The sequence below is a fragment of the Corvus brachyrhynchos genome, unplaced genomic scaffold (assembly GCF_000691975.1).
Source record: "Corvus brachyrhynchos isolate BGI_N302 unplaced genomic scaffold, ASM69197v1 scaffold136, whole genome shotgun sequence".
Taxonomy (NCBI): Eukaryota; Metazoa; Chordata; class Aves; order Passeriformes; family Corvidae; genus Corvus; species Corvus brachyrhynchos.
Genome location: NW_008239080.1, coordinates 5,841,301 through 5,860,019, shown reverse-complemented (window position 1 = coordinate 5,860,019; position 18,719 = coordinate 5,841,301). Strand labels below are relative to the sequence as shown.

The following is an 18,719-nucleotide window of genomic DNA, read 5'->3' as shown; positions in this document are numbered from 1 at the left end:
CAGAAAAATTTTAAGAAAAATGGAAAGTAGATCTCTTCCAGGACATTTCTGAGTGATATATGGGAGAGATTAACATGTTATTTTACAATGTCATTTTTGCAGCAGAAACGCAGACTTATCTAGCAGTCAAAGAATGGCTTTTAAGAGAAGAGTTAAGAGATGAATGAATTGCTTATCTTTCTTCATGCAAGGCACACATTATTAAGACTCTTCACAAAAGAAGTCTGATGAACAGAATGCTCATGTGCACAGGTAAGGTCACATACAGTATTTCATAGCAAATACACACCACCTTCAGTCAATTAAATACCAAGTTCCTTCCACACACTGTTAATTGCAGCTTCTGCTTTTGCTGATCATGTGTGGTTTGAAAACCATGCAGTAAATCTCAAGAGAGACTGAAAGCTAAGTTTCAATCTTGTTACCTTTTCTTCCATCTTTTCATCACCCAGATGTACTTCCTGCAGCTGCTTCAAAGCTTCATTGGATAACAAGCTATAGCTCTCCTGGAGGGATCTAACCTGCTTTTCCATTTCATTTCTCTCTTCATCTGTCATTCTGTTATGAAAAAAAAATGGAAGATGGAGATCTCTGGGTAATTTTTGACTTGTTGGGAGTGATCTGCCTACCTTTACTTAAAAATGGGGAGCAGACATAAATACAAGTAGTCTGGAAAAAATACAGCCTAATTACAAAGATGTTCAAGAAAGCTACAATCTGATTGCAGTAATTCAGGAAAAGAAGCATTTAACCTTTGCATGGGCCTTTGTCTACTGATTACCAGTCAACAGGTAACATAACCAGCAAGGAGTCATGACATATGTCAGCAATTTAGTATCTTAAACTGCTACAGTGGGGATTACTGGAACACGCATATATCAAACCAGGAGTCCCGGGGTGGTCCATCAACTACATTAAACCATCTCTTTTCAGACACAGATGAAACAATCTTGTGACATGTAGTTCAAGTACTCATTTACAACAAAATTGTTAATTATTTTGACTTCTAATGAAAATTTAAATGTCTAATCTCTTTAAGCTGACCAGGGGTATATAAACCAAATCAAATTCTTGAAATAAACAAAGTTGCATCAAGCTTCACCAAATGGGAAGACAAAAAAAAAACCGAAACTGTACATGAAATGCAATTAGAACTATAAGATGAGGATATGATTTCTGTTTAAGTAAACAGTATGTATTGAGTCAATAATTTACATTATTTGAAAAATAAAAAATGGCATACTTGTCACTGTGCTTAGCTAAAAATGACTGAGTAGTCTGCAGAGCTTCAGCTATTTGTTCTTTCTTGGTTGACATTTCATGAAGGGAAATCTGAAAAATAAATAACCTGTGTTCAAGACCTCATTATGTACATAAATAAAAACAAGAAAAACAAACAAAACTGTATTTTTATCTGGGACTAATCTCAATAATATAAGAGTTTGATTTTTTTAAAATACTGGCTATCCTTAGAGCAGTATTATTTATCGGAATTGTATAATTTATATATGGATAAGTCATTGTGATATGCCTTTTAATTAAGCTATTTTTAGAAAACTATTGAGCAAAACAAATAGAATATTTCAAAATGTTATTTGATGGAAAATTAACCAATCATTTAAAATTACTTATTATAATTGGCACAGTTTATAGCAGCTTTATAAAAGTTGTGTAAGATGGTCATGTTCAAGAAGTTGCTCACCAAAATGAGAGAGAACAAATTTTTGAAAAAACATATCAGAAGACCACACACCTTCATGAAATTCAGTAACAGAGACATATGCAACATGAGAAACTTGGAAAAAAGGAATTATTAATTAATATTCTTCACACTATCAGTTCTGTGTCATCCCCACTAAAGGAGTTGTTCTGGAAGAGGAACTTGTGGCAATTTAATCTAATTTTCCTGAGAAACTCCCTGCAGTCTCTTCAAAGAAAAGCACCCGTTTTGATTAAATAAAGGCAAATTATCAAAAGGGAGTTCTGCCAGCTGGAGATATTTTCAACACAGATGCTAGATCTCAGGCAAGGTGCTTGGGCCCTTCATTCACCTGGGTTTGGACACAACCAATTCTGTCCTTGTACGCATTGTATCAAAGGGCCCAAACAGTCTCCCTTTGCAATCACCACCAGCAAGCCACTATCTCACCACTTGTGCTGCTTGCACAGGAACCAAGAGAACCACTGGATGCACTACACAAGGTGATGTGAGCAGGCTGAAGTAGCAGGTGGGGTCATGAGATCCCTTTACTCAGGGAGCCAGTGTCACTGTGCCTGCTGTGTGCACCCTGTCACTACTGGCATCAGCTTCTCTTCCCAGTACCTGACTACACCCCACAGCCACCCTAATCCTCTATGTGAAATGTATTTCAGCTGACATTAGCTATCAAATCACCAGTTTCTACATGTTTCTACACAATTTGTCAAGGCACCATTGCTAGTCAGCGGAGGCACAAACCCAGGCACCTCTGAAAGGTGCAGCTACCTCATCGTGCCACTTCACAAAGGAAACAAAGACCCTCAGCAAACACCCATCTCCCACAGGAAGCCAAGACAGCCAGCTCACAGGTTACTCACTGGAGACTCAGGCTGGACGGGGTAGACAACACCCACAGATGCCATGGTAAGCTGAGATGTCCTAAGGACTTGAGTGCTGGCCCAGCACTGATAAAGGTTTGCAGTGTTGTCATTAACAAGGGCAGAAGAGGACCAGCACTGAATGCTTCTGCAAATTCTGATCCTAACTACTATTAATTTACCAATCAATATGTTCAAATCAATACAAGCTTATTTCCTCCTGTAGATATAGGGACAAATTCAGAGCTAGCACTGGGTCCTCTTTGAAAAAGCTACAAGCTGCAGTGGTCATCAAGACTGCCAACCTTCCCAACAGAAAGTAGGATTTATGCAGATGCTGCTCCAGTGACTGTGGCACCAGAATGCATCACCAAAATAAAAACACAGGAACAGGCTGCCAAGAGGGCCAAAATTATGTTTGTATGATGACACATCCAGCCCTTTACTGAGGGATGTGGACAAGACACTGCTCTGTCCCTCTGCTGCTCAGTGTGCACCTACTGAAACCTTTTTAGGTGTAACTAAGCTATTTAATGGGGCCAGCCTAGCAGAGGAGGTCCTAGAAATGACAGGAAACTTCACAGATGGAAATTTATGGTCAGAGTTACAACTGTACACAGTGACAATGTCCTGTTAAATACAACGGCACCAAGATGAGCCATTCCAACAGCCTGTGGACTAGTGTGATAGTAAAGAGGCCTCAGTCAACGCCTGCTATACTTCCTAGGGCAGCAGTTTTGACTATCCCTTAAGAGAACCCCTCTGATTAACTTTTGAAAAGCAAATAAATAGAAGCTTGGCCTTCAGGCCCCTCCTACCAACTTTCCCCTCCTGGTACCCAAAAGGCTGTCCTGACACGATGCACTCTCCCTCTACAAAGGCTGAGAAAGGGCGTGCAGGGTCCGGTTTCTCTAAACTGATATTTTGCAGTGTCAGAATATGTCACATGCTAGGTCTGTAAAAAGCAGTGGGAGCTTATTCTTGAGTAATATGCTTGTGTCCCTAAACATTGATGTTTGTTTACCCAACTCTCTACTCACAATCAAATGTGAAATTATGTACTGAGGAAAATGTGGACGGTGATTTGTAGGGCGGAAAAAAAAGTGTTTATGGATTATTTTGGAATTTAATCTATGCAAAAACCTAAAAAGAGGAAGTGGTGCTTTATCAAAGACATCTGTGTACCTGCTGCTTAGGTAAATCTGTCTTTTCAGCCTTTTCTCCTTCTTCTTTGCCGAGTGTCTTGCTGAGGTTTGACACCCATTTCAGTAAATCTCCAGCTTTCTCAACATGTTCCTTCTTTTCCTCTTCCACTGATTTCTGATGAGTGCCATGAATTGTAAAAAAACATGTAAATGTAAATTGCTGAAATATGTAACATTAATGTCCACAGAAACACAATTCTACCACAATGGCATTATTATCACCACAAACATAAAATGATTTCTTTTTATTTACCACCACATTCATTACTATGACACTTTGATGTAGGAACAAAAATGCCACATAATTATAGACATTAACAAAATAATACATCAAGTGATTTGTAATTATGATAAAGGTGCTTATTCATACACACATACAATCATTATAAAATGATTGATAGCAAGAAAAAGCATAGCTTCCCAGCCATTACTCAGCAGATAAAATCTAAAAAAAATTTGCATATAAACTATCTTTGAATTGCTGCCTTTGCATTACCCTCAGGTAAGGATATGTACAACCAGCATAGCATAACAGTATTTTGCAAATTATGCACATGGATTACCAAATTACAATTAGGAAGAATACATTGCTTTTATGTCTACAGAAACAAGAAAAGTAAAAGTAAAATACTGAGACATTTAATCTTTTTCTGCACAGGAAAACATACTCCTTTTCATATATATACACAATCTGTTAGGTGGACATTTATCAATACAGAGAAAACATGCTTAAGCCCTTCCATGTATCACAAGTAGAAATGAAAACATTTTATTTCAATGGATCTTTTTTTAAATTTGATGTGTTATTGTAATTCATTTGCCTATTAGAGCAGAAAACAATTCTAAAAAAAAAAAGAACCTGAAATGAGAGAAAAACTCAGGACAGGGCACACAACTGTTTGGTGCAAACAGCCCATTAAAATTAATGAAATACCAGTGTGAGAAAAAGTACTGATGCATGTGTGCTTACTGCACTGCAGATTTAATCTTGTATATTTTATTGCCACTCTTGTAAAACAAATGGTATCTGCAAACTGATTTGTAATTTTAAGTAACAGGTCACATGAAATACTACACTGTGTTCAGTCCAAAAAATGGGCAATCCCCTTCAATCTTTAATGTAAGAATATGATTTTTGTCTCACCTAAATCTACCCACTTTGCACTACTAGTAACTTCACCAACCTCAGTATAATTTCTCATTTACACTACCTACATGTAAGGTAATGACAGACAAGGCCTGCCGGTAAAGACTGAACACATAGACTGCATTTTGAAATTATGAATCTGCCTGTCTATAAATTTCAGTTTTGCAATAAGTAATATCTAATTCCAGTTTCAGTGGTTTCTGCTTATTAGTTGTTCATAATAATTAGTTTTGCAGCAAGTAATTAATGCTAGAAAACACCATTTATGATTTTCCATAAAGGCCATCACAGATCTTTTCCTTAACTTTAACAGGTTTTAAAGCAAAGCCCAAAATGAGTACTTATATCTTTCGTCCACTATGAATTATAGAAAAGACTGGAAATTCCTGTTTTCATAGGCTGAGCTGCTTCTAACAACCGCAGCCCAGTGTGACAATCAAAAACAGCTCTATCTAAAGCTTCTTTGTAGGTTATCTTCTTCTTAGTTTTGGGGCATGTTAAAACTTTATTGTGCAATTTTTCATCCTTTATCTTTGTAGCTGTGATAGCATCAATAATACCATTCTTAATTGCATCTTCCATTGTTAACCTGGAATGAGATTTTGGATCTATCAAGCCACCAGTCAAGTACTGATATTCCAGACAGCGCATGCCCATTTCTTTGTCTATGGCACTTAAATGCACGGCTTCAACAGCTGACATAATAGTGTTCCTTACAGGATGAATGATCCCAGTAAAGAGCAGCTCACACTGCTGGATTTGCTTGGCACAACCATCATCAATTAACTCCCTTTGCAAAGCTTCTGAAACACTGTATTTTTTTCCTGTAAATGGATCAATTATACCTCCTGTACTAACCTGAGCTTCAAGACATCGGAGCACAGTAACTCTATCTACCAAATTTTTGCGTGAAGCTTTCAAGACTGGAATTCTTTCATTGGTTTCAGAAAGCCAGAACCCTGCAATAGGACTGTTTAAGTCCTTATTTGGCTGTGAGCTGCTAACTAATATATCACCAAACTCATTAACGGTGATTAAGCCCTCCTTATATTTGTTGACTAATGCTCTGTCAATTCTACCCTGATTTAATGTCTCCTCAATATTAAACTGTACACCTGTTTTAAGATCTGTAAGCAAAAGAAAAGAATTGCCATCAGAGTCAAAACACGTAGACTCCTTCCAATCAAATTCCTGTTTTGAAAGCTCAAGATATGTAGCTTTATCAATATAATTTTTTTTATAAGCTTCATATGAAGCCATTTCAGTTCCTGTGTCAACATTTACTACAGAAGTTTTATGTTTTTTCTCTGCTGACGGGCTGCTTATTTTCCTTTCACCAACTGGAAGCAGAAAGCACTTACTGCTTATGCTGAACAAACACATTTTCAGCAAATCACAGTAGTACATAGCTTTCCTGTTATTTGGATTTTGGAAACATTTTGCATTACTTGAAGGTTCATGCAAAAATTTTAAAATGGTGTTATTAAGCAAGCCAAGCTGCACGGCAACTTCTGGAGGTACACGAACACTTCTCACAGGATCAATAACCCCCCCGCTTGCAATTTGAGCCTCAAGGATATTTTTACCTTTTTGTCTTTCTAAAAGATGAGCTTCCACAGCCTGAAACACAGACAGCACCTTCCCAGAACAGCAATAACCCAAAACAGCTTTTTCTGCCTCAAGCAGTCTACTCTTAAATTCACTGTCTGCAAGACCTCTAACAACTGAATCATCAACAGAGAATTTCTGACCTGTTGTGGGATCAATAATAAAACCAGTAGCTGCTTGGGCCTCTAAAAATGCTAACGCCAGTGCTTTTCCTATGATCTTTCTCTTTGCTGCTAAAGCAAAAGAGACTATCTCTTTGCTGGATTCAAGGTACAGCCCAGCTATAGCTGTAGGTTTAGTTAAAAATTTTTCAAGACTTTTCTGAACCTCATCAATAGTTTTCTGCCCTGAAATGAGCTGCTCAACAGTGAGCTTGTCTAAAAGTTTAACTTCAGTCAACTGTCTGGCAGTTACATCACGTCGGAGACCTTGAAATTTAATAGTATCATATTCCTCTGTAAAATATTCCAGCTGAGTAGCATCATCAACAGTTCTCAAAACCTCTTCTCCTAAGAAAGAGCTCATCTTTGCAAAGTCTTCTCTCCTAAACCCTTCGGAAGTTTTGGATCCCTGAAACATTCTCTCTTCATTACCAAAAGTCTTGTCATTCTCTTGGTTTAATGTTGTGACTTCAACAAGCATGTCATAGTGCTTGTTCTCCACTATCTGTAAATAGGAAGTTTTGACACAGTGAGAAATACAACTGCAGACTGTGCTGTACATAGTTCACTCCTAAATCCACCACCAGAGAAACCAAAGGGAGAACTTGAACGCAAGTCAGAAAGGAGAACTGCTACTAAAATTGGTAAGCAGAGATATATAGAGAGCTTGAGTTTTGAAGTGCATTTGCCATTTCAAATATTTATTCAATAACAGGAATATGACTAGACTAAGCATCAGTAACTGTTGTTTGCTTCTATAAGAGCAGACTGCTGTTAATCAAGGCTTACTTTGACCAATAATGATACAACAGTGAATGTGAATTCCTATTTTCAATACAAATTTTTAAAATAACTTTTCTTAGACATTAACAAACCTAGTAAGGTCTAACATGAAGCTTTTTGTGTAAGACAGAAGGGGTTCCCTTCACCAAGGTAGAAACATTAGAAATATTAAACAGAATAGTAATAAAGCATAACTAAAACCAACCAACTAAACCGACTAGTAAAAAGCAGCATTAGGAAGGCAAACCCTCAGAAAATGTAGTGTGTACCTCCAAGGGATGAAGTTTTACCACTCCTAATTCATGTTTTGTGTCTTCTCCATGTCTAATGGTTTGCCTGGAACTGTGTAGGTTTCTGTTTCTCAATGTGTCCCTTTCAGATGTTCCACAGATTTGGTTTGCTTTATCAAAAGTTATCTGGAACTGCGTACTCATCTGTGAAACAAACTCTGTAAAAGACTGCGAACTTGAATCTTCTGATGATTGGTTTATGCTTGACATCTGAAACTGCACCTCTCTTGGTATTGTATCATCAGCACTCAGGTACAATGTATTTCCTTCTATTTGATCAGATTTAAAACCTGATCTCCCCTGTTTCTGCCTTAACAAAGGTGAGCTTGGTTTTGTATGTGGAGGAGGCTGTTCAAATTCTTTAGCTGCAGTCTCACTCAGGTAATTGAAATCATTCCCTCTTCTCTCACAGCTCAATTTAAATCCAGAATCTTGGAGCTTATTATTTTGCTGAACTTCATTCTGAAATGAAAGAAACCTGTGTTCACTCTCCCTGACCTGCAGATCCATCTTCTGTTTCAAGCTCTCAACCACGCGCTTCTGCACTTCCAATTCTTCCTCAAGTTTCCTGCACTTCTGATGATAGTCCATTTCAGCCTGCTTCCCTTGCTGTAGTTGTTCGTGACATTTTTTAAGCCTTTCTTGCAGATCTTCAATTTGCCTCTTGTACAACATGATGTTTTCCTCAGCCATATGCTTTTCTTGTTGAAGAGCAACACATTCTAGCTTTATACCGGAAATGTCCTTTTCTGTGATGCTATGGGATTCCAGTAGTTTTTCCACTTTTTTCCTAAATTCCTCTGCAGAATGTTTAAACTTAATGGATTCTTCCTGAAACAGAATCATCTTTTTGCGTGCCATCTGTTCATCCAGAGTTTTCTGATGGAGTTCATCCTGCAATTTTTTTAATTTGCTACTTAATTCTTGTATATGAGCTTGTTGTAGCACTATCTTCTGCTCACTCATTCTCTTTTCCATAGTTAGAGCACTCATCTGAGCATTTAAATTTTTAACCTCCCGGTCAATGCTAAGGGTGGAAGCATTTTGTTTATCACATTTTTGTTTATAGTCACTAGCTAAGTCTTTTGTTTTTGCAAGATCAACTTCTAGGCTTTTGATTTTACATATGAATTCTTGCTCAATTTTTGTTTGTTTGTGCAATTGTTCATTTGTTGTACGCAATTGTTCTTTGAAACCATCTGCTAGGGCTTTTAACGCATCATTTTTCCTCTGAATATTTTGTTTTTCCAAAGCCATCTTCTCTGATTCGGATTGAATTTGCTTCATCAGTAGTTTTGTTTCAGTATTCCATTTATTAAGGTCTTCTATCTGTTGTTTCAATGTTTCTGACACCTGATTGCTTTTGGTTAATTCATTCTTCAGCATCTGAATTTCATGCTGGTTTTCTTTCTCTACTTTCATTTTTTCAAGCAACTGTTCTTTTATTTTCTTATACTGGTCTTGAAGATTATTTGCTTCTCCTTTGCATGACTGTGTTCTGTGTTCAGCTGCTAGCTTCTCTTTTTGAAGAGAACTGATTTGTGAATTTAAATGTTTGATAGTGATTTCAGTTTTTGTCTGTGATCTGGTTAATTCCTCTACTTCTCTTTTGAGCTGTGTCTTTTCTTGCTGAACAGATTTCAGCTCCTCCTGATAGTTCATCTTAATTTTCTTAAGATCAATATTTTCTTGCATCACCTCTTCAGCTTTACCTGTGGTTCTCTGTAGCTGCCTTTCCAGTTCTTTCAACTGTTGCAAATATCTCTGTTCTTCTTGGTCTTTTTCCTCCAACTTAATTTTTAGGCATTTAAGTTCATTGTTAACTTTATCTAATTTTTCTTTTAATAAACGAGACTTTTCTTCTGTTGATGATTTTTGAAGCTCAATTTCATTCAGTTCATATTTCAGGTCTTTAATAGTTTTATCAGCTTTTTTGTTAGCAAGGGTCAGATCATCTATCTTTTGTTTAAGTTCTTCTACCTTTTTGGCTTCTAGTTTCTTCTGGAAACTCATTATTTCAGAATCAATCCTACACTGGCTGCCTTGCCCAGCTGTAAAAGTTGGCGGGGAAGTTTCTCTAGTTACAGTGTATGTGCCTTCAATAATCTTTCTTCTGGATTCAGTTCTCTCTCTTTCTTGCAGCTTTATTTCTGATAGGTTCCCTTTAAAGTCAAGATCTTGTTCCATTTGCTTGATGAGCTTCATAAGTTTCTCCTCTCCATCTGTTTTTTTTTGCAGTTCCTGCATCAAGGTTTTTTTTTGTTTCTCTAAATCATGAAGATTAGTATCTTTTCTTCTTAGAAGTTCTTCAAGGTTTCTTCTGGTAAAAGTGCTTTCTTCTATTTGATTTCGAAAAGCACGGAGGTTTTCTTCCAGTATACTTCTTTGAGTCTCTGCCTGAAAAATGAACTGCCTTACACACTCCAACTCCTGCTCTGCATCTGCTTTCTCTTTCTCAATGCTTTCTAGGTCTATACGACATTGCTTAGCCTCTTGTTCAGCCTTGGTCTTCTGAAGACAGATCTCCTCCATGTCCTTTTGCTGCTTCTTCCGCTCTTTTTCTGCAGCTTCTCTCACTTTAGGGAGCTCCTGTTCCACTTGGATTTTTTGTTTCTTCATATTCTCCAATGTCTCCTCAAGTGTTTTTACCTTTCCCATGAGTTTTTTATTCTCAGCAACTGTACTATTTTGCTGTGCCATTAGATCTGAATATGCCTGACGTGTGGATGCTTCCTTATTCTTTAAAATCTGTAAAAGAGAAGGGTAAGTTAGAATGCACTTTTTGTAATACAGCATATGGAACATATTAGGCTCTTAGAAAAGCAGAAGGGAAAATACTTACTCATGTATATATGGTATGTCCAGAAAGCAGGATGAGCAGTTCCCACCACCATCACCTTCTCTTGAAGGCTTCAGGAAGTTACCACTAGCCAAATATGAAACCCTTGACAAAGACATCCACAAAGTGAAGAAGTCCTGAAGCCTCTCACTTCAGTCAGATGCCTCTTAGCAGAAAGCAACACCAAACAGGTCGCATAGGCTTTCTCTCCAAACAAATAGGTAGAGCAAACAATGAGCCAAACACAGTGTGCAAGAGTTCCCAAGGAGAAAGTGGCCTACCATTTCTCAATCAGCTCAGCAGGTGCTGAAAGAAGGATTTAAGCTTGCAACCACAAATGACATAGAAAAGTTTGGAAATCCCCTCCAAGAAAAGAAACAGTATCTAGAGTTAGAGCCAAGATGCAGCAGCTCCAGAAAGAGAAGTATCCAAACCCCAGTACAGCTGGGCTCCACAGTTTGCTCCCCAGTCCCACTGCCTCCACTGGCTTAGCTGGGGGACTAGTAAGAGTACAGCTGTTCTGCAGTGCAGACACAGAAGTGTAAACATGGTAATTAGGAAAATCCTAATGAAAATCAGTTGGCTAGTACTCTCCATATACTGGCAGATCCAGAGCAAGTCTTTTAAGGAAGATGTGTAATCACCAGTAACATTATGGTTGAAACTATACATACCTTGTCTTCATTAGCCCTGTTGTGGTGCTAAGTTACCAAATGTGAGCTAACATGAAGTAAGAACACACCTATATTCATTCCTATGATCATACAAACAGGGCACAAAGGGTAATGACAGCAATGTTTTCAAACAAGCAAACTGTTGGGTTACTTAAAATTTACCAGATTTACTTGATTTTTCATATAATATCTGAGACATTTCCTAAAAGGCTAATGCAAAGGCAGCTTCTTCAGTTCCTCTCTGTATTTCCCTGTATTATAATTTTGAACAGCCCCCAACAGAAACAAAACACTTAAATCAATTTATCAGATCTCTTATACTCACATAAACACAAACTCTAATGTATTGTGCTTGAAAAAAAAGACCTAAAAATATAGATACAGTCACAAACTGTATCTTAGATTTCATTTTTCTAATCAACATGCTGAGCATCAGTTGGGTGGAGAAAAGGATGGCAAATATTAACACAAAGTAAGCATAAAAATTAATTTCTAAGAACTTAAAAAACTTAAGCATCTCAAAATGCACAGTAATTGATGCATAATTAGCATATTCATTGTTTAAATTATGGTCAATCAATCTTAAATCACTTGACCTTGATGTAATTTGCAATTCAAATCTTGATTTGCATTGATTTAGAATCATTCTTAGATTAACTCTTTCATCTGCATTGCATAAAAACTCTGGTACCTTAATAATAGTTGTGCTCCTTTTCTCTTCATTATCATTGTCTCTTTTTTTTTTATTTTCTTTTTCTTCAAATGAGGCTTTTTTGCCTAATTTTTCACTAAATGTTTTCTGGAGTCCTGTGGTTTTTCGAGGGACCTTTGTGCTATTATCCTCATCTCTACTGTCTACTTCTGAAACTAGCAATAAATCTTTACATTTCTGACCCTGTTCTAGCCTGTCTTCTCCACTCTGCTTCTTCCCACTTCTATTTATGTTGTGCAAACCATAAATGTTACCCTGTGGTATTTTCTTCATGCTTATTTTCTCATTGTGACTCAAAAGCTTTTTTGCTAGTTCATGTTCTGATAATGGAAAATAATGCTCTCCTCCAGAAAAAACTCCTGAGACACCTAAATTTGCATTTAAATCACCATCATTTCCTAACAATTCTGTACCTAAATGTTGATCATTCTGCACAGGTGAAACATGAAAATCTAATGGATACGATTCAGAGACTTTTGCTGCACAGTGACCCTCTGAAATATTTCCTGAAGAAACAGTCAACATTTCTTGCACTGTACTCTTGACTTCATTTGAATTTAAATGTGATTTTTCTAGGATTTCATTTTCTGCTAAGAGGTAACCTTTATCCAGAGATGCTTTCTGCAGTTTGTCAGTATCCCTTTCAACATGACAATAAACACCTGGATTGCTCATAGATTGCAAATTTAACTTCGTTTGTTCACTTCCATTGTGCACTGTCAGCTTTCTGAAAGAGGATGCAACTTTTTCTAAAGGTGCTGCATCCCCTGCACCTGAAAGAGAATCACCTTTTTCACCACACACTTGAAACCCTCTGTCTTCAGATTTTAAAGTATTACGGCTTTTGGTTTCTGTAGAGCAATGCTCTTTACACTGACATTCAAAATTAGTTCCCTGTGAAAAATGTTGCTGTTCATAAGGGCTGATACCCAAGGCCTGCTTTCCAGTTCTTGAACTGACTTCAGCTTTCTTTGTTATTAGCTCAAAATCAGTTTCTAATTGCATCTTGCATTGTTGCTTTGTTGAAACATCACTCCCTGCCTTTCTTGAATTTTTTTTTTCTGTGGTTTTGTGAATCATTTCCACTTCAGGCAACTTCTCTGACATTCCTTCTGTTTTCTGTCTCTCTCTATTAGTAATCTGCTCATTTAACATTTCACCAGGATCATTGTTCACACTCACACAGATCTCAGTTGAAACAAAACAATCTTTTTTGCCATTTTTTCCTTCTTTGCTTTGATTACCAAAACCCATTAAACTCTCCTGCTCTGTATGTAGCTTACTGTCTCTGTTGCCACTAATGCTACTTTCTTGACCATTGAAATTTAGACGTTGCTTTAATGTTCTATCAGTTTTGATTTTATCACATCTCTCTACATTTAACTTTCTTCTGTTCATTTCCAATTTATTTTCTGTGTATTCAGGTTTACTGGAAGAGTTCTGTTTTTGCAAATATTCTGCATCCATCATGCTTTCATTAGGTTTCTTTTCCTCTCTCAATTCAAGAGCTTCTTTACTTCCCGAATGTTGAAAGACTTCAGCTGACTTCCCAGGTTGCTGGAGTTGATTGTCTTCTGGTAAACTCTGAGCATGATAGCACATGGATTAAACTGAGATATGAAGGAAAGTATCTTATTTTTACCTTATTCTCTGATTTCTCAAATACAGAGAGGTAGGAAGAAAGGCTGGCATAAAAGAAAATTTTGGAACAATCACAGATTTCAGAGGTCTGTGAAGAATTTTTCTTCCCAGAAGAAAACAAACCTCATTCCTCTTTTGAAAAAGATTATTCTTTTTCTGATTTGCTACCCTTATTAAAAAGAAAAAAAACCCGTTATATTATTTTGAGAATGGAAAACTGCTTAAGTTACCTTCAAAGAAGCTACCAAAGATTTAGAAGGCTGACAGGGGGTAGAGGAGGAAAGGAAGATGGGGGCTACTTGATTTCAAAAAAAGCAATCCTGGAGACTCAGAGCAGACTGAAACTCAAAACATTTTGAAAGATTCCACTTGTTCTCGAAGAACGTGAAGTCTACTGACATTCACAAATTTCTTGATCCTTGTTCTTTGACTTTTTATCCTTGGTGCCATTAGCATGATTAGTCATACTAAATCCTCAGTTATAATGGCTACCTATCAACAAACATTATGTGTTTCCATCAGTTTGCTCCACCACTTGATGATGCCCAAAGATACATGCTGTTGTTAGCGTTGCTTCAGAGGTATTCAATAGCAAGAAAAGCCAATAAAGACAAAATCAGCACCAGAATTATATAACATTCATTTATGAACTTTTTTTTCCTGTAACAATAACATTAAAATTTATACCCATATGGTGGTGTTCTCCAATTTTATCCAATTTATGCAGTTTATACTAAAACAATGTCGTCCTTAAAGAATGACTATATAATCTCTTTCTGAGAGACAGTTTTCAAAAGAAAGTGAAAAATTTAGAAGGTTGGTTTTTCTCAATTATTTGGAAGGTTTCTCTGCAGCAAGCATGTATTTTGAATAATTTTTCTGCCTAATTTCATAACCTACTTTTGCTAGTAAGATCCAACTCTAAGCATAAATAAAATGCTGTTTGACCCCAAGGAATCAATACAGTAGAAAGGCAGAAGGAAAAAAATGAAGGGGTCAAACTAACTTCAGAAATTAATTAAGAGGGCATCTCATCTCCCTGTTGAAAGAACTTCCTTGTATGTTGTTAAGTGGACCAGAATGCATACTATGGAATATTTAAAGCCTACATCTTAGTAGTTTACCTTCATCTTAGTGTCTGCTTTTACCCAAAAGACCAAGCCCTAGGGTATTAAAACTGAAAGTTTAGTATTTAAATTTAAACTACATCTCCATCAGAATTTAATGAACCATATGATCTTTCTAGGTGAAAGAACTGGTAAAATGTATGGATGGTACAGGATTTTGCTTATCTGAATCATAACAGTGTTAACACTTTTTCTGTATAATGTGCACTACATGAGGAATTTTAGTTTTCCATATCTGCTGGTAACTTTGTGAATTATTCCAACAGGTGTATTGCTGTTTGCTTGCCTAGATGTTCTTTTTGCTTGGTTGACTGACAGAGAATGAACCTACCTCTTCCTCTTCCAGTCTTTTCAAAGAATCTCCTGCAAACTTAATGTATTGGGTCATCAGGGTCACTAAAGCAGTGTACCGAGTCCGCAGATCCATGAACTGTAGAGAAACAAAAAAGGGGGGTAGGTGACATAGAGGTAAACACTCCCATTAAGCGTGAAAGAAGTGATAGATACTGCTCTAGAACCTATCCTGATTTTGGTTTCAAAATTATGATTGTGGAATCCAAAGTTCTAATTTTGATTCCAAAGTTCACTGCTGTCAACAAGGTGCACTTGAACAAATATATCCTAAGAATCTGTGAGGAGATCCATAAGGAGAAGAAACAGAAGACAATGTTTTGACTTCACAGTCGCTTGATTCTTCCTCTATAAGAAAAGGTTTTAAGAGGGGCAAGCCGTGCTTGTCACTATTCCTCACTCTAACAGGTGTCAGGGAGACAGATTTATCTTTCTCACCCAAATGAGGCTGATTTGCCTTAGAATCTATCCAAGTGTCCTGATATGGAAGGTTTTACTATGGTCAAGATGAACTTCTTGTTTACTGTTATCAAGATCCAGTCCAGAGGTAGTTCTAAACAATTTTACTGAGGCACAACTCTCAAACAGTTTTTTATAATTTGGGTGACTTGTTTTAATCAGCTGCATTATACTGTCTTGTTACCAAAATGCAGCATAACAAATGAGAATATTTGTTACATCATGTACCTAGAGAAAAAAAACCAATCTTTTTAAGATTACCATATTTAATCATTAATAAATCCAAAATTGAATTCTTGTGTTTACTTTGTTTTAAGCAAAGACTCACATTTTCCTGTTTCATAAGAAACCGATTTACCTCTTGAATAATGAAGTCTGATGAGCTTTGCATTCTTCGGCGTTTTACTGGAGATTTTTGTTGGGAGTCAACCATAGCTCTGTAGGTCATGGTCTGCAACTCATAGTCCTGTAGAAGAGAAAATACACAAAATTGTTGGCATTAAACATGATACTGACACTAAAAAAATAGGATTATAAGTGTAATGTAACTATTACCTTCACAGCAGCTGAGTATTGCTCTGAATACTTCTGGCATTCATCTATTTTGCTTTGCTTCATTTCAATCTCAGAAACCAGCATCTGTAAAATATGAATGTACATTTTCACCTTAAAAAGTTATTTTTATTACTATTATAATTAACATTTCTACTTTATCTAACAGTGTCTAATATAAATAGATGTTACAATAACATCTACTTTATCTAACATCTAATATGCTCCTATCCACGTGTGTACAAGTAATTATGCTCAAGCCTATGTCCTCAGCTTTATCAGGTTCACAGGTTTAATAGTTGGTGAATGAACTTAAAACAAAATCAGGAATATATCCTTTCATGCATATAATTTATTATCCTGTTTATTTAAACTGTATTTCTTTCTTGCAGGAGACAGATGTTGTGTTTAGCTCTGCTTCCATGAAAGTATTTCTACATCCATAAATAAAAAAAAAGCAGCACTGAATATAAAATTATGTGATAAGGACTGTCCAGAAGTTTTAAGGCTTTGATGTTCTTGCATACCTTGAGGACCAAACAATCTAGTCTATAAAATGACAATAGTCAGTGAGTGATGTATTCATGGCTGCATTATAAACACAAAATCATAAAATCTGGTGATTACTTGGAGTTCTACAGTAAGGGCTGATGGATATAAGCCCCTCATATAATTAAACAAGACTGAGATCACTGGTATTGTAACTTGTTGGTCAGTGCTTACAGCAGTGCTTTCCCACAATGACATCCCTTTCATACCTTATGTTGGTTCAATTGTTTAGCCAATGCTTTGCTATTTTCAGGATGTATTTCTTGAATCTTTCTCTGAGTATCTTCCACTTGTTGAATCCAAGTGTCCAAAGAATTATAAGTATCTTTATAATACTTGAGAGATTTATTAATACCTTCTAAGTCACGCAACCTGATTTTATTTTAGAAGACAAATCAAAGCGGAAAAGATGATTATTAAAGACAAAAACTACAACACTACGGCAAATACAGCTTTAAAGGCTTCAAATGTCTTAGCTCTGCTACAGTTCACAGTATAAACATACTAAAATAACACTAAATTAAACAGCAAATTCACTTCTCAAACACCAGGGCTCCCAGTTTGATGAAGTCTTTCCATTTGTCACAAAGGACATCCAGGAGAGATCCTACTACACAAGAAACTCTATATATCCCTCATTAGTGTGTTCAACTGCTTGAAACTCCACAAGCACAGGATACTCCAAGAAAGAGGGAGGGCTCTGCTACAGCAGTCAGCTTTGTTACAAGTGAGAGTATTTCAAATGTGACCTATGAATCAAGGAGGAGTGTGTCATGCTGGAGTCAAGTAGTGGTTCACTATACTCTCCATGCTTCCCACAAAACAGCAGGAGTTACACTAAAACTAAAGACTGTAAATATGCTAATGTGCAAAAGTAATTGAACATGTACATCTAATTTTAAATCATGTTTTTGACCTGAAAAGAGAGTTTTGTGTATTTCTTTAAAGTCGTTTCCACACTGAGGGAAATACTGACAGATTTTCTTTCATGATCCTTACACTGCCACTTGTTATTGTGGTGTGATTTTGGTGACTGCTCTGTGCAGAGTCAGGAGTTAAGACTTGATGATGCTTGTGGGTTCCTTCCAACTCAGGATATTCTATGAGTCTACTTAAAATATCATATAAATATGACCACTCAACACTGCAGAATAAACATACTAATTAAACAACCTTTTACAGTTTGATTTGGAATGAATACTTTGAACTGCTCTAGTGTTGTTCTTAAGATGCCAAAAGGAGACTAAAAAAGAGCAAGGAAAGGAAATTTTATTGCTCAGGTTTCATACTTAGGCATGTTTCAAAGCTAATAACCATGAAAAAGGGAAAGGATCATGATAACTGCAGCCAATATTTGTACATACTTTTTGTGTAATGATCATCAGTGTCAAGCCGCTAGGAAGAAGCAGAGATAATATTTGCAGAAAGCAGCTTGTTTACAGCTCTGGGCTGCAGTTACCACAATCTGTCCTATTTACACCAGAAGCCACTATGTATAAGCAATTATTTTTCAGCATTTTCTGTTCAGGATACAGTCCTGGGAGGAGAGCATGTAGTTCATACTTACTCTCTTGAAGAAATAAGGACACTTCAGTACCTCATAAAACTACTGTTTAATCATTTAAATTCTGACACACTTACACTGACAAAAAATCAGAGGTGGAACTTAAGCCAGCCATTCTGCGGCCAACTTTGAGTGAGTCACCTTTTGCCCATCTTCCTTCTAACTTCCAGCAATGTTAAATAGACACAACTAAACTAGTTAATTACAAGTGAATAACTTCAATATTGCACCCAAATGTATGTTCACCCCTTAGAAAGGGAGGACAAAAATGGTGGTTGTGTGAACTTTTTCATCAACAGCACTATCTTCAATGCTCTTGTTCAGGCTTTCTATAATGACAAACTAAAGTACATTTTAAAGGAAACAGATTCAGACTGTACAGTAGAGAATTCCTCAACTTGCCCATACTTTTTCTTTCAGTCTCCTTTACATACAGGAAACAGAACTGTAGAGGCTGAAGAAAAAAAGCATTTCCAAGCA

General features: G+C 36.6%; 1 protein-coding gene across 12 annotated transcripts in view; it reads right to left on the bottom strand.

Moving 5' to 3' along the window:
* DST (dystonin) overlaps positions 1–18,719 on the bottom strand; it is a 207,282-nt gene that overhangs the window by 115,494 nt on the left and 73,069 nt on the right. For 10 of the 12 annotated variants that reach the window (XM_017739218.1, XM_017739225.1, XM_017739219.1 and 7 more), the window contains 7 exons: positions 16,885–17,047; positions 16,130–16,213; positions 15,933–16,040; positions 15,096–15,194; positions 3,763–3,897; positions 1,244–1,332; positions 426–558 (listed from right to left, as the gene is read on the bottom strand). In XM_017739218.1, coding sequence (XP_017594707.1) covers positions 426–558; positions 1,244–1,332; positions 3,763–3,897; positions 15,096–15,194; positions 15,933–16,040; positions 16,130–16,213; positions 16,885–17,047 — 811 coding nt within the window. Of the gene's footprint in view, positions 1–425; positions 559–1,243; positions 1,333–3,762; positions 3,898–5,286; positions 7,204–7,750; positions 10,520–11,975; positions 13,581–15,095; positions 15,195–15,932; positions 16,041–16,129; positions 16,214–16,884; positions 17,048–18,719 lie in introns of those variants that run through there. The other 2 variants (XM_017739217.1, XM_008637631.1) reach the window with 2 other exon arrangements.